This window comes from Oryzias latipes, chromosome 9 (genome assembly GCF_053564925.1).
Source record: "Oryzias latipes strain Hd-rR chromosome 9, Olatipes_Hd-rR_3.1".
Classification (NCBI taxonomy): Eukaryota; Metazoa; Chordata; class Actinopteri; order Beloniformes; family Adrianichthyidae; genus Oryzias; species Oryzias latipes.
In genome coordinates this window covers 14928009-14942502 of record NC_136245.1, presented here as the reverse complement: position 1 = coordinate 14942502, position 14494 = coordinate 14928009, and the positions used below count along the sequence as shown (strand labels likewise).

At 37.4% G+C, this 14494-nt stretch overlaps 1 protein-coding gene across 7 annotated transcripts in view; it reads right to left on the bottom strand.

The window, feature by feature from the left end:
* Window positions 1-8147: 8147 nt before the first annotated feature.
* Window positions 8148-14494, bottom strand: part of slc15a4 (solute carrier family 15 member 4) — a 38682-nt gene continuing 32335 nt past the window's right edge. For all 7 annotated transcript variants that reach the window (XM_020706128.3, XM_020706125.3, XM_078952724.1 and 4 more), the window contains one exon: window positions 8148-9880. In XM_020706128.3, coding sequence (XP_020561787.1) covers window positions 9729-9880 — 152 coding nt within the window. In that variant the 3' untranslated portion in view covers window positions 8148-9728. The remainder of the gene's footprint in view (window positions 9881-14494) is intronic.

Sequence of the window (14494 nt, the reverse complement as noted above, 5' to 3'; positions counted from 1 at the left end):
TATGTATACAATTTTTTTTATACATTTTTCATATTTAACCCTTGTGCTATCCTATGACCCCCCCCTTACACTGACGTGTTCTCCCTACCATGACAAAGGTGGATAAAGGTGAAGAGGATTTCATGTAATCCATGGAAACCAGTGAAGATCACAAATCATTGAAGAAAAAAGGTTCAGAGCACTGTCTAGTGGGTCTAGATGACCCAACTCCCAATGTTAAAGTGCCTAGGATAGCACAAGGGTTAAGGTGACATGCCATGTTAGTACTGTAAATAGCCATCCATTTTTGCCATGGACGGCAAAAGTTTAATTTTGGAAATACAAAAACATAACATAATTTACAACACAAAACATGCATCTTACAAAGCCTCTGTGAGGAAGGAGAGGCGTGTAGGACTGGCACGTGCGAAAGCAATGAGCTTCATCCAGTGTGTGTCCTTGGGCAAGATGCTTCACACTACTGCACAAATATGTAGCCACAAGGGGGCCCAAGTCTGGTTCCCCCTGTGCCAGTCCCCAGCCCGGTTAAAATACAGCTTTGTTTTAAGGACGGACATCTGATGTAAAACACTCTGCCAAAAAACCTGTGCGAGGCAGTGAAAGCTGATTTACTATGGTGATCTTAGTAAGACAAAGATCTTCACCACGCCCTCAAGGGTCACCCAGCCAACAACAGCTCATGGCCAAAATAATAAAAAATAAAAATAACTATTAGAACTCTTGTCAGTTACTGTAGAAGCCGGTTTCTATCGCTCACTGCATATTCAACTGTAAAGATATAATTTAAAGAAGGGTGGGCAATGTTTTCTTTTTGTCAGCAGATAATTCAGGTAGTTGAACCAAAGATTATCATCTCTAAAAACGTTCTAAACAGAAGCACTCGCCTGAGAAATTGGGTTTTGCTCAGTGAACGCTATTATACTCACAGTTGGCTTGGTTGATTGTGAATGTGTTTTGTAGGAAGTGTGTGAGCATGAAAGTGAGTGCACGTGTGTGCTTCATTTTTGGGAAAATGATCACAGTAGATGTTGCCACACAGTGGTTTGTCAATCCTCAAAACCCGGAATATTGTCTGGAAAAATGGAGATGAAATGCAGCAGGAAACTGAGATTACTGTGGCTGCAAATTACAGGCAAGCCAGGGTCACGTTTGGTTTGCTCAGAAATTCTGCTAGTTAACCATGAGATCCTAAATGATTTACACAAACAAAACATTGCACACAGTATAGACTTTATATAATACTACCAGGCAGACTTTCAAAGACACCCTCTCCTTTTTGCTTGGATTTATTGTTTTCTTCTTTAATCTCTTCTTTCGTTTTTTTCTGCTTTTGTTGGTGGTGTAAAATAACAAAGGAAACATCTGGTTCTGATCTGACACCAAGTAAATGCATGGCCAGTATCCACAGAAAAATCATTTTCACTAACAAAAGCATCAATTTACATAGGTAAAGTGCATTTTTTTGGATCATTCATTGGTTTACAAAGACGTTTTTTCTTCTTCTTTTCTTTATGAAAATCAAATAGGGTCATGGCTGAAGATAGGCTGGCACAGCTAGATACTAAAAAGTACAGTACTTAAAAAAGAGGCTTGTGTTTGCATATCATCTAAAGCAAACCATTTAGTCAATAAGTTAAAAATACTTCTTCCAGTGTTACTAAATAGGAAAAATAATCTTTTTACTTCAAAACAGTATTGCAATTACAAATACAACTGAAAGGGAAAAAGCAGAAATGAGTGATGGAACATGTTTTTTCCTTTTTCCTCCTCAAAATGTTACTTTTTAACTTTGAAGTCTGCTCGATTCTCATAAATAAATAATAAAGTTTTTAGTTTAAAATGACATGAATCATACTTGCAGGAGGCTTTAGTGTGCTGCTGTCGTGGACTGCATTGCTTGCACAGGTAAAGTTTACGAATTTTACAGTAAGTACCAGCAGTCAATGGTAAATTAATAGGGGGGCATGTGCAATTAGAATATTTTTGCCAAGCTTCCACGGCCACTGTTGGAGGTTTCTTCCTCTTCAGGTGGCAACAGATCATTGGAGCTCATTAAAGACCACCATTTTCATCCACTTAGGCTGCAGTTTCAGATGTGCTCCTGCCTGCTGGGAAAGTGATACACAAGGTATAATGACTGTATTTCCTTCCATTCCGATGACATAGCAACTCAAGACTTAGTTTTGCTGGCTTTAAATCTTGACTTTGCTAAAAAAGGAAAGAAAAAAACCCTCTCCCCAGGCCTTCATTTTAAATGGATTTTTAATTAAATTGATGATATGAGGCCAACACGCTTTTACTAATGGTCGGCTATGCTCCCTGCAGTCTTAATGTGCACGCCCCATGTTTGCAATTTTCAAAATAATTACTCGCTGCGTGATTTAGGTTGCCGCCTTGAATTTGTGTTGAAGTCAGTTTAGTAGTTTTGAAAGGAAAAAAAACCCGCTAACATTTGGTTTCTTTAAAGTGAAACCTGTAAAGAAACTGTGCTGAATAGCCTTTTCTCTGACAAAAATAATACATGAATGGAAAGCAATGAGATTTATTTAAAAGCCTAAGAGACAAAAATTAAAACAGATAAGTAATATTATTTAGTATTTTCTATTTTTATATTTATATTAAAGGCTTAGACACACTAGCATGTAGCACGTGCACAAGTGGTTTAACTGTCTGTAAGTCCCACTGGGCATAGTTCAGCATCACTGTGGGTTCATTTGGTAAAACTATCTATATTTTTTAGACCCGTAATGCAACTTTTTTTTTTTTTTATTATGCCAAATCTAAGTATTTACATTGATGTTTTTCTTTCCAATTAAAAAAAAAATATTAAAAAGAATCTTGAGTCAGTTGTTTAGACTGATATCTGAATGCAGATCTGAATCTGTATTGGTTAAAAACAACCAAAACAAACTAATGAAAGCTAGCTGAAGTGCCAGTGTAGTGTCTGACTTGTCAAAAAAGAACTTTTTAAATGAAAATTACTTTCTAATTTTATCTGAGATACATTTTTCTAAAGATAATCATCTGTTAGGTGTCAGCATCCAATCAACTGTAACACGGTACAAATAAATAACACCAACATAAAAGTGCTACGAGATGCTTTTGAACTGACTAATACCCCAACTGAAAGTGAGGATATGCAGTAAATGTATGGGCCCCAAATGGTTTTACAAGGAGAACAGAACAGGTTCTAAAACAGAACCCTGTGGGACCCCAGTTGACAGCCCATTTGTCTCTGACACAACCTGATTTATAGAAACACTGCCGCTCCTGTCAGAAAGGGAAGATATAGGATGAACTATTGTGTAAAAGCTCCAGAAATGTCACCTAAACCATGGATTCTATTTTTTTTTTTTTTGTGTGTGTGATCATACAATCAAAAGCTAAAGTGCAAAAACCACTAGCCCTACTTCAACAAAGTTCTCTGTAGCTTGTGGCTAAAATGATTCAAATGGGACTTTTTGGGCATCACATCGAGTTTTACACACTTGTAACAGGTAGAAGAGGTTTTAAAACAGGTGTACACAACAAAACTGAAAAAGTGACTTGGAACTTTAAGAAAACGAAGGACTTAGAGAAGTCCAGTAAAATGCTTAGAAGTCAAACTAATTGGACCATTGTGTAAATAGGGAATCCCAAATAAATTCAACTTTATTTATATAGCCCAATATTACAACATAGTTTTCTGAACGGACTTGAAACTGGTAATTGTATAAGAACATGATATCAGTCATGAAATACAATAGTTAATTGCTAAAACAGACTAAGCTAAACTGGGCTTTGCTGCCCATTGAGTGTTTTTTCACAATCTATGGAGCTCAGTGTACAGCTCTTTGTGCCAGTATCTTTGTTTGGTGCAAAATGATCAATCTTGTTTCATTTGCCAATATATTAAAATGTCCTATAGAATCAGGTTGCTCTGAACCACAGAGTTCTAATTTTAGATGGATCTATAACACAGCAGCAGTTTACAAACGTTTACTTTAAAAACGAACAAATGTGGGTGAATAGTGAGTGCTGTCTGGCAGAAGACAGTTTTTAAAGAGACAAAACTACACTTTTAGAAATGTTAGGCTGTACAAATAGTATATTGTCATTGTTAAAAGCTTGTGTTGACATCAATGAGGAGAAACATACACACTTTATTGAGCTCTTAGGCTGCCATGTTTCTAAGCAATAAATCAAGGATAAGTCTGATGTCACATTTCTGACAAAGAAAAACAAGATCACGGGAACAGAATAAGACTTTTGAACTTGAGCAAAACTGTCCTTGTCCTTGAAATCTCGCTTCTGTTCGGGCAAAATGGTGATTTGCAGGAGAATGGCAAGCTTGTGATGGCCCACATCTCCCAACTTCTTTTACAGTTACAGTTTTTACCAATGATGAGGTGAAAACTTAAAACTTCTTCAGATTGGCCAGTTCTGATGTTTCTCTCATTGCTGCTCAATTAAGTTTGTGACTGCCCAGAGAAAACCCATGCATGATGCACGGGGGGAACATGCAAACTCCACACAGAAAGGTCCCAGCCTGGATCCAAACCAGAACTAACCCACCACAGCACCAGTGTGCAGCCCTCTTATGAAAAAATATTCATTATTTGTTTTGTGCTTTACTCACATCATGGACCCCATGCACATTTATCTCAGAAGTATCGGCAGTAATGCAACAAGGAATAAGGGAATCTTCTTTTTGTACCATGCATCCAAAAAAATCCTCACATCAAACAAAAAAAAATTACAAACATTACTGGTTGCTGGGAAAATTGAAGACAGATTTAGGGGAGAGGTGGCTAAGAAAAGCTTTACAAGTGGAGATATTTGAGACATTTTGCGTCTTTGGAATTAGTGGGACAAGCAGGTGGAGCCTATGACACCCAGAGACAGTGTGTCCGTTTTCAAGACAGGGATTCCCCAGAGCAGGAAGGCTGATCTCAACCATGTGCCCATTGTCAAAGATGAAGACAAGAACTTGAACAAAAGTAAACAAAAACACAAATGCAGGGCAAAATCAGGTAAAACTAAGCACAAAAACCATTTCCATAGGATTCTAGAAGTAGTTTCACACATAAGGGCTGATGCATTGCCTGCAATTTAGGACAAAAGTAGTGTTCAGCTTTGTTGTTGGCCAAACTTTTAACATGCTTGTGATGTAGTCACGTGTGTTCAGCAGAAAAAAGGGCCCCATAAGGGATTTGTGCCTTATTTTGGAACCTGACGTACAGGGAAAGCAGAAACACCTGAGACTCCATGTAATTTACCAGTAAGAAAAAAGAAATGCTTTCTTACGTATTTTTAGGTCAGGTGAGTTAATAAAGTTTGGCAAAATGACAAACAAAAATTGGCGAAGTATCAAGTTTTTAAAGGTAAACTTTGGTTCAATATATTCAATAGACAAAAATGCACAATTAAACTCTCATTTAGAATAAGCAGTCATAGAGATTAGATCTTATTTGGTAGTTACAACTATACTATACAACTATATTATTTAAATGTTGTAGTCTAAAAATGTATTTCATTGTGCAACATTTGTGTTAATTTTAGCATCGCACCTGAAAAAATATTGAAGAAACCAATCTTACCTGACAAGCAGCACATCATTTAACATTTAAATGGGGCAACATGGTTTAATAATGACTGGTGATGATGTAGTTCACTTTTGTGAGATGGGGGCAGAATTGCATATCAAGCAAATAAACAATATAGGCTGATCAAAGTATCTATGTAGATTAGTCAGGACTCTTATGTAAACTTAAACATAACATGGCAAAATTTTTAATTTCCATTTATACCTGTTATTGTCATTTTATTCTCTTTGTTTTTAAAGGTCACAACACAGAACTGATAGAAATCAATGCTGTTCAGTGTGTTAACACTAACACAAGTCTTCTTTCACACTGTAGAGCATCCTTCTGCATACACAGGAGCCCGATTTCTAAGAGGATGCGGACCGTTCTGCTGCAATGAAAGAGTTCAGCTCAGGTGATTTTTGACATAATAAAATAACAACATCATGTAAAAACCCTTCACCCAACAGAAAAACAAGTAAATGCAAAAAAGATGTTACCGGTAACCCTATAAATTGAGAATTTGGCACAGTGCTGTAGCACACATTGATTTATTATGTTCAACCCCCTTTTGCTTGTATAACATGCATCTCTAAGAATGACAACTGATAACCTAATGGGCCTCTTTGTAAATGGATGATTACCTCTTAGAGAGGAGCAATTTGTCTTTCGTGGCTGTTTGATTTTAAACATATCTTCATTAGCTTATCTTAATTAACATGCAATGATACATTATCATCCTCCAATTACTGGAGCAACATCTTTAGAAGCTTCTGCCAGCTGCTCTTTGTGCAGGTAAGACTGCAAAATCTGTGTAACAAAGTAGGTAGACTTCTTTTTACAAGGCCCCAGAGGATAAAGCCAGACAAAGTTAGGATGTGCAGCTAAATTCAAATTGTTCCACTTTATTTCTGAAGAAATGGTTTTATTTTTACTACAAAATATATGAAATATTAGTAGATTTTCTATTTTTGTGCATCAGGTTATGTTGTAATGCTTCATTTTATGAATCACTTCACATAAAAGTAAGACTTCAGTAACAATTTCAAATTCACTGTCATTTTCATGGTGTTTGCAGCAGATGGCGATCTAGAAGAATGCAGCGTTTAGTCCAACTCTACTTCAGTCAACTTCTGTTTTTTGCCAAATTCTGTTGTAACACTTGAGAGCGACAGCAGGGCTCGTAATCGGTGATGATGCAGTTGGAACGAGGAGTCCTGCGCCAGTTGGAAGACTGGGGGCGCTTTCATGTTATTTTATTTTGTCGACCACTCACCAAAGTTTCCTCGAAACACACCAACAATGGGGTTAATGTAGAGGCAGCAGGGGTGAGACGAAAGATTTTTTAAGATTAAGACAACAGATTGTAGAATTGCCTGACGAAGTAAACAGACTACACTTCTGTTTACTGTATGATCAAAAATTGACCTTCATTTGAAATAGTCTGATCAATTTCCCTAAACTCAAAGTAAAAAAAAAAAAAGACATTTAAATCAGAAAACGTTAGAAGTTGTTCTCCTTGAAAATGTTTGAGGAGACAGAGCAATGGAAACACAATAATGTACAGAAGGTATTTTTCAAAACTACATTTTGTCTTACATTCTGGTCCATAAATCACTCTGAAACATGACGAGGCCGGTGCCGGCTGTGCATCTTGTTGTGACTGCCTTACAATTTTGCCTCTGCAACTGCTTCAATGTGTGAAGGAAAGAAAAAACAAAAAAACATGAGAAACAAGTCGCCCCACAGGAATTATGACCTGGAGGTGTTGTGTTGGTTTCAAACATCAAGCTGTCTCTTCAACCCCAGCTGCGGTTGACAAAATTAAACAGGAAATGGCTTTGTGTGAGGCAAGCTTCTAGTAGGAAATGTGTGTATTAAAATAAAAATAATATCTATAGGGGATTTCAATCTTCAAAAAAAAAAAAAAAGAAAGGCAAGTTTTATATTATTTATACCAACGTTTGCTTTTTCAGGTGTAGTTGCTGGGACATAGTAAGCTTGAGATTAACAACTGTGTGACACTGCAGTGATTTAGACTCAAAATGTTAAGCGTACAAATGCAGCTAATGGTTCTTCACTGGATTTCAGGTCATTTCCTTCATTAGACGGGTCATTTTCTGAAAATAAAACATATTTCAACTGCAAATGTTCCTTCATTTGGCACATATGTTAGCTTGAAATGACTTTTTTTAATGTTTTTTTGGCCATAAGGGGTGATTACACACATTTTGGATTCTGCAGGGCCACATGTAAAAGTGCACACAAGGACAGGAATGAGCTTCTTTGAATCGGTAGAAGGAAGTAGAGGGAGAATAAAGGTTGACCATAGGTGAGCCTAGATAAAGCAATGAAGAGCATTGTAAGACTCGAATAATGAAACAGACTTTTTTCCAGTGAAGCAAAAAAGGAAAAAAGAAAAAGTAAAATAAACTGCAAATCAAAGAACAATTTTCCTCATAGTTAAACAAAGCAAATAGAAACCTGAAGAAGAGAAAGGTAGAAGAAAGAAGCGTCATTGACAGCAAGCAGATTTTGTTGCAGATAGTCATATAATAGCTTTAGGAATTATTAGAGCAATGATTTTTGTCTCTGTACTTTATTTTTTAAGCAATGTCATGTATTAACAAAACTTATCCCCAATACAGTCTTTAGAGGAGTACAAACAAACTCTCCAGTTCTAAATCCTCAGCAGGCATAACTCAAATAAAAGTCACAAATATTTTGGGGAAAAAATAAAAAAAGAAGCATAAAAAAGCAATTTATTATCTTAAAAGTATTCAGATCACTTTACAAACGCCACATGATAAACTCTGTCCTAAGTCCTGGAGGCAATTTTATTTTCCCCACAGTTACTCTTTATCAGCAAACGTTTTTCTTTAAACCCCAAAAGCAAACAAAAGCACATGCTTTCCCAACAGTTTGACTTCGATATCACATGAATCACACACAAAAACAAGCACACTTTAGTCTTTTATAGAATAAAAGCAAATGAAGCCACATTTGTGGCCACATTTCATCTGTGTGGCCACAGATGAAACCCTCATAATGCAGACGTTTTGTCCTTTGTTTTGTTTTGTTACAATCTTACAACAAATCCAAACATTAATATCTCATGTTCTTAGGTTCCGGTTTTGTAAGTGGTCATTTTGACATGTTTGTCATCAAGGGAAATCATTTTGTGGTTTGACCTGCAATGTAAAATTCTGCAAAGTAGCCGTGTTAACATAAGCAAAAAAAGAAAATCCCATTTTATGTCAGGCACTGTCTGTGGATTCATGGTGGAGTTATGAGAAGGCTTTATGCGGCTTTGCAGTGTGGACTGTAATCACAGGCAGAAGAAAACAAACACGACAGATTATTCTCTCAATATTAGATGCGACTAGACGATGGATTCGGAAGAGATCTACGCCTGGACACACCAAAACCTGGAGTGATGTGCGGCATTATTTGACGCCTGTAATTCAGATCACATCAGACTCATCGATGCTTTTCAGTAAAAGACAACATTTTAAATATTTCATACTTCATAAAAATATGGGGTTTGGGTGGCTAAAATCCTTACATTTACAAAAAGGCACCTTCAGAATAGTGTGTCAAACAATACTGTAAAAGAAGATGATCTCAACACAAACTTCAGTACATGTGCGAGGTAAAATGAGCTCAGGTTGTCAGAAAAATAATGAACGCTAAATAATCATTACTTATCTTTGAAACACAAAAATCATTATTAACAGTAATTTCATTAAGATATGATTTTAAATACGTCTCTCAGAACTCCAAAAAAACAAAGGAAGCATTGTCATAATTAAAAAAAAAGACATCTGTCAAACTCATATGGCAGTACTCCTTGAGTTGTGTGCAAATGATCCACAAAAAAGGCAGCCAGATCAAACACACAGCAGGAGGGAAGCACAGCAGAAAGGATTTAAACACTGCTCCTGCATGGCTCTCCATACTGTCGGGTGTAGCTTTTCAGTCAGTGATGTAAACCCATTTCTGTTTAAGAAGAAGAAAAAAAAATCATAAAAATAAATAACACTGGACTACATAAACTACTTCCTGTAAGTACCACTGAAAAGCGTTTGTGGGCACTGAGGAGAGAAAAGGAGGGCATTTATGACTGGGGTCAGTGGGATGTCGGGTGCAGTGGGTGGGTGGGGGTTAAGAAGAGGCGCGTCTCTGGGGCTGGCCAGCTGCTTTGCCCCTCTGCTTGTCATACTTGACAGAGATGATCAGGAAGACCAGCAAGGTGACACCCTGGATCCCCGCCAGAAGGAAGAAGTAATAGTGCAGAGAGCAGTCATTTATATTGCCTACAAAAAAAGAAGAAGAGAAAAGCAGAATATTTGTTTGGGGGAAAAAGAACTATGACACAGCACAGTTACACACACACAGCCCAAAATGTGTAACAGCGCATTCAAATGGAGGCCAAAGAAGCATTCATGTGTTATAAAGAAAAACTCTATATTAAAGATTGAAAAAGACAATAAAGGATCTGGAGTTTTTCTGTGGAATTCATAAAACACAAGGAAATGGCAGCAAACACAATTCTGTCAGGAATCAGCATTCAGCAGGGAATAAAGGGGGGGGGGCTGTTACCTTTCATTTCAGCAGAGTGAAACCTTTTGAAAGTGAAGACAAATGACCCTACACTTCAGCGTTGATAAAAGAAGGCGGTATCGATGATTTGGGACTGAAGTATCAAAAATAACAAGAACAGAGTCGACCCTTTGCTGTGATTCGAGTCACGGAGTCTTTCATCAGCATTAAAGCGCGATTTGCTTCCTTGTGGGATTGCGACTTGATAAAAAGAAAAGAAAATATAACTGATGCTTCCACTGTGATTTGCTGTACTGAAGTACGACTTGTTTACAGGGATGGAGGCTAAGAAAAACTTGTGGGGTCTGACAGGAATATGAATACATAAGTTCAAAACATAAATGTTTACTATCACTTTGAACTTTTTCGACGCCAGGATTTAGAGATTTTAACCACAGCTGCTAAGTGTCTGATTTTCTGATGGTTGTCGTCATTTAGCCACAAAGCTCAAGAGAAAAGCTCAGAATAAATCCCGTTTTTATCTCTCCAGGCGGTTTACATGAAGGGCAAAGCTGACAACAATACGATTGTCCTCGCTGGAGACAATTGGATTGGTATTAGAGCAGCTTTTGTCCTCTTGACCATGTAAGGCAGACCAATTGACTTTGTAGCCAACAGCATGGGATGACGCTCTGCTACTTTGCTGGACATGAGTCCTTTCTTTTGCAAGTAAACCACAGTTGTGCAACTGGACTGACATAAAGATGGTTCATAGTCTGCATTATGAGTGAATGGATTAGTATGACGCTCTGACTGAATTCCAGCTTCTTCTGAGGGGGCTTTCAAAGTGAATCCAAATCAAGAATAGAACATTGAAATACATTTTTTAAAAAGTTAAATTCAAATTTCAAGTTTACTGAAATTAGGTATAGTGAAGCAGCACTTGTGATCCTAAATCTAAAAGAGCTATTAACTGTAGGAACAAAGTAGTACTTGATGCTTGTGAATTGGATCCATTTTTTAATGGTGATAAATGGTAAATATTGACCTTTTATTTGTTGTTTTTAAGCCATAAGAACCCATGGCGACATTAGTGTAACTGAAAAATATCAGAAATTCTGTGGTCAGCTTGGTTTGGGGTAAAATACACATAATTTTATTTTTAAGAAAAAATGGTTCTGGGTTCTTATGGGTTAACAAAGAAAAAGGTAGGGTTGCAATATATTTGCACTTCTATGTGTATTTTAACATTAGCTATATGGAGTTTCGGATGCATACTGGTGATATTGGAGTAGTAAAACTACTTCTACCCCAGAGTTTTTACCTGCCACTTTTCCATCTTGGGAGATTTGAGGGCTTACATGGTCAGTTATGCTGGAAGGTCACCTCACTGAGTAGGAAAGAGCCTAAGCTTGTGCGGGAGGCTGAGCAGTAACAACAGTAGTCAGGCTCACCTCTACTACTTGTTTGAGCTCTAAAACCCAACTCCTCCAGAGGCGTTGGACTCTGTTGTCCTCTGGATTTGCCCATGCTCAGACACGACAGGCTGATGTGCTCACGGCAATAAAACTAGTTCCGCCCTGAAACCGTTATTTAACTTACCTTTTATTGTTATTGGTGTTGAAGAACCAGGGGAATTGAAACTTACTAGACAGAGCAATCTCTTCTTTTCTAACAAAGAAACACAGTCTCAGGTTTGGAAGTTCAGTGCCTGACTAAATGTCCAATATCTATTGCAAACTGCTCTACTACCAGGAGCAAACATTAACTCAACCAGAAAACACTGGTAAACAGCTAAACACAATCTATCAAAAGTAAAACATGCCTACCCCTGACACAAAAAGCTGTCTCAGATGGCTATGAATAGAATTTACTAACTTCAGCACTTACCAGACAAAACACAACTTACTATCAACAGATGAACATGTCCTAACTCTACTTTAAACGTGACTAAAAGGTACTACAACTTGAAACAAATACCTAATACTTTTAAAGAACTATTGCATATTTAAAGACCCACTCTGATCTTCTTTTGATCTATTTTAAGAGCGTTCCCTGTAGTTTTTTGATTACCGGTATTATTAGGTCAGTTTAGTCAAAATCAAAAACCTGTGTTGTTTTCAAGGACATAGTTTCTGCAGAGCAGCAGTAGTTTATTAGAAGTTATGTAGAGGACTGTTGGCACAGAGAAACCTTCCCCCCTTCCCATCATCCAAAACAGAGCTTTGCGTTTACACCATTGACAGCAGAAGAGAACTGGACTGAGCAACCTTACCTTCCTCAGGAAGTCCCCGACATACAGTATATACTAGCCAAAATGTTCTTTCTAATCTTATTTTTTTCCAAGATTTTTTTTCATGCCTCAATAAAAGCATGTGGTGTCTGCTGGCCCTGTCCTTAAACATTCGAAACATTTGACAGATGCTCCCGAGCCTGCTTTAAGTGGATGGGGTGTGGACTTCAAACAAACTCACTCCTAATTAGTGAGAGGGGTTACCATAGAAACACTGACTCAAACTAATCAATGTCTACTGACGTCGCATGGCTGGAGCCATCACCGCGAAAAAAAAAAGAAGAGTTCATTTACTGGTAGTTGGAGCCGGGAGTTAAGCCATTTTCTATGGGTGATATCACACTCAGACACTCCAGTCGATGCTTTACACTCTCTCCCGCTAGCTTACACCCCTCAACACTCCAACCTACCATTACAGGTGCAGCAAAAATGGCAAGCAATAGTAGACCTATCCAGCGGTACAGTTTTGAACCAGATACCAGCTCAGACGAGGAAAACAAAGACGTACATGGATCTAGTCATCAACAAGTGAATGGATCACAATGGCATGGAGCAGGGAGCCCAGCATGTTTTCTACAACACAAATTCAGGCTTTTTCAAACGCCCTTTTTTCATCAGCTCCTGAATCACAGCAATTTGACTAAAGAAATATTCAAAAATGCAATTTTGACCCTACGATTACATATACACATGTCCTCTATCGTCAGAAACATGCCACAGGAACATGTTAAGAACACCAAAAACACATTTTTCATCAGCATCAGAGTGGGTGTTTAATCAAGCATTTGCAGGTAAATGGCAGAGTGCATCAATGTCAACTTTCCTCTTTCTCCTACAGCCTTGGTTATGGGAAGGTTTTATTGAGTAAAGGAAGTTATTTTTAAGCAATGCTACATGCACTGGGTCATGTCTATGCTTTAATACTTTGATCGTGGAACAGAGAGCTGACTCAAGTCTTACCAGAGCAATATTGAAATGAGCTGCAAGAAGAAAATCCTACATGCATTTGGAACGCTGCCACAGCTTTCACTTATTTTGTTGCCATCTTAATCTATCAAAGGTATAAATAATGAGAAAAAGATCAAAAGGCAAAGTAGCGTTTAATTTTTCATTAGATACAAGACGACATTAACTTGCTGTGGAAGCAATAGGAGTTTCAGTTGATAATTTGTTTTGACAAAGAGGGGAAAAAAATCATGAAATTATAAAGAAATTCGCTGCTCTTATCTTTAGCAACAAAGCAGAATCAATCATAAAAACTGTGCCGTACAAAATAGAAAACCTTTCAAGTATATTGGGAATAATTATTAGGACATATTTAAGTTTTTTCCAGGATTAATAACACATCTTTTTATTAACAAAACAATGACTGGATCCCACCTTTGTTTCAGTTAAGAAAAAAAAAACTTAAAGTCTTGAAAGAAGAGGAAATGAGTCTTAAAAGTTTAATTATACATGAAATAGATTTCCCCACCTTCCCTCAGTCTTTGCCCCCCCAGGGCCTGTCCGTCTGCCAAGCACTTTTGAAAAATATTGAAGGCTAATTACTACAGCAAAAGACCAAACATGAATGTGGAGCAAAAGAAAAATAATGAAGCCAATAAATAATTAACGGCTGTTTTTAAAGCCAGTTTCTCAAGAATAGGAGGAAATGGAGTCTAGTAGTGTTTCCAGATGTGCTCAACGGTTCTGTAAGACCGATTTCAATCTGGAAATTACAAATTGTGAATTGCAGGGAAAATCGGCGCTGGTGGTTAGATTCCTTCCATCACAGTAATATAAAGTCACAGGATGATTTATCTGACATTGGGTATACGTTGCCCATCTAAGTTCAAATGAAACACATTCTGAGTTTCTTGGTTGAAAAATGGACCAATTGATCCAACCTTTAGTGCAGTGATCTGACATTTTGATGCTTCAGTGTCTTCACTGCAATCTTATGTCTTGGAATGAATCAGGAAGATCAAAGGAAAGTTTCTTTTGTCTTGTATAACAGCCTCCTTGGATTGGCTTTATGACTAATTATGAAGATTTAACAAACAAAGTTTAAAAAAATGAAAAGGTTTATACGCAGCTTTTAATTTGGCATGTATGA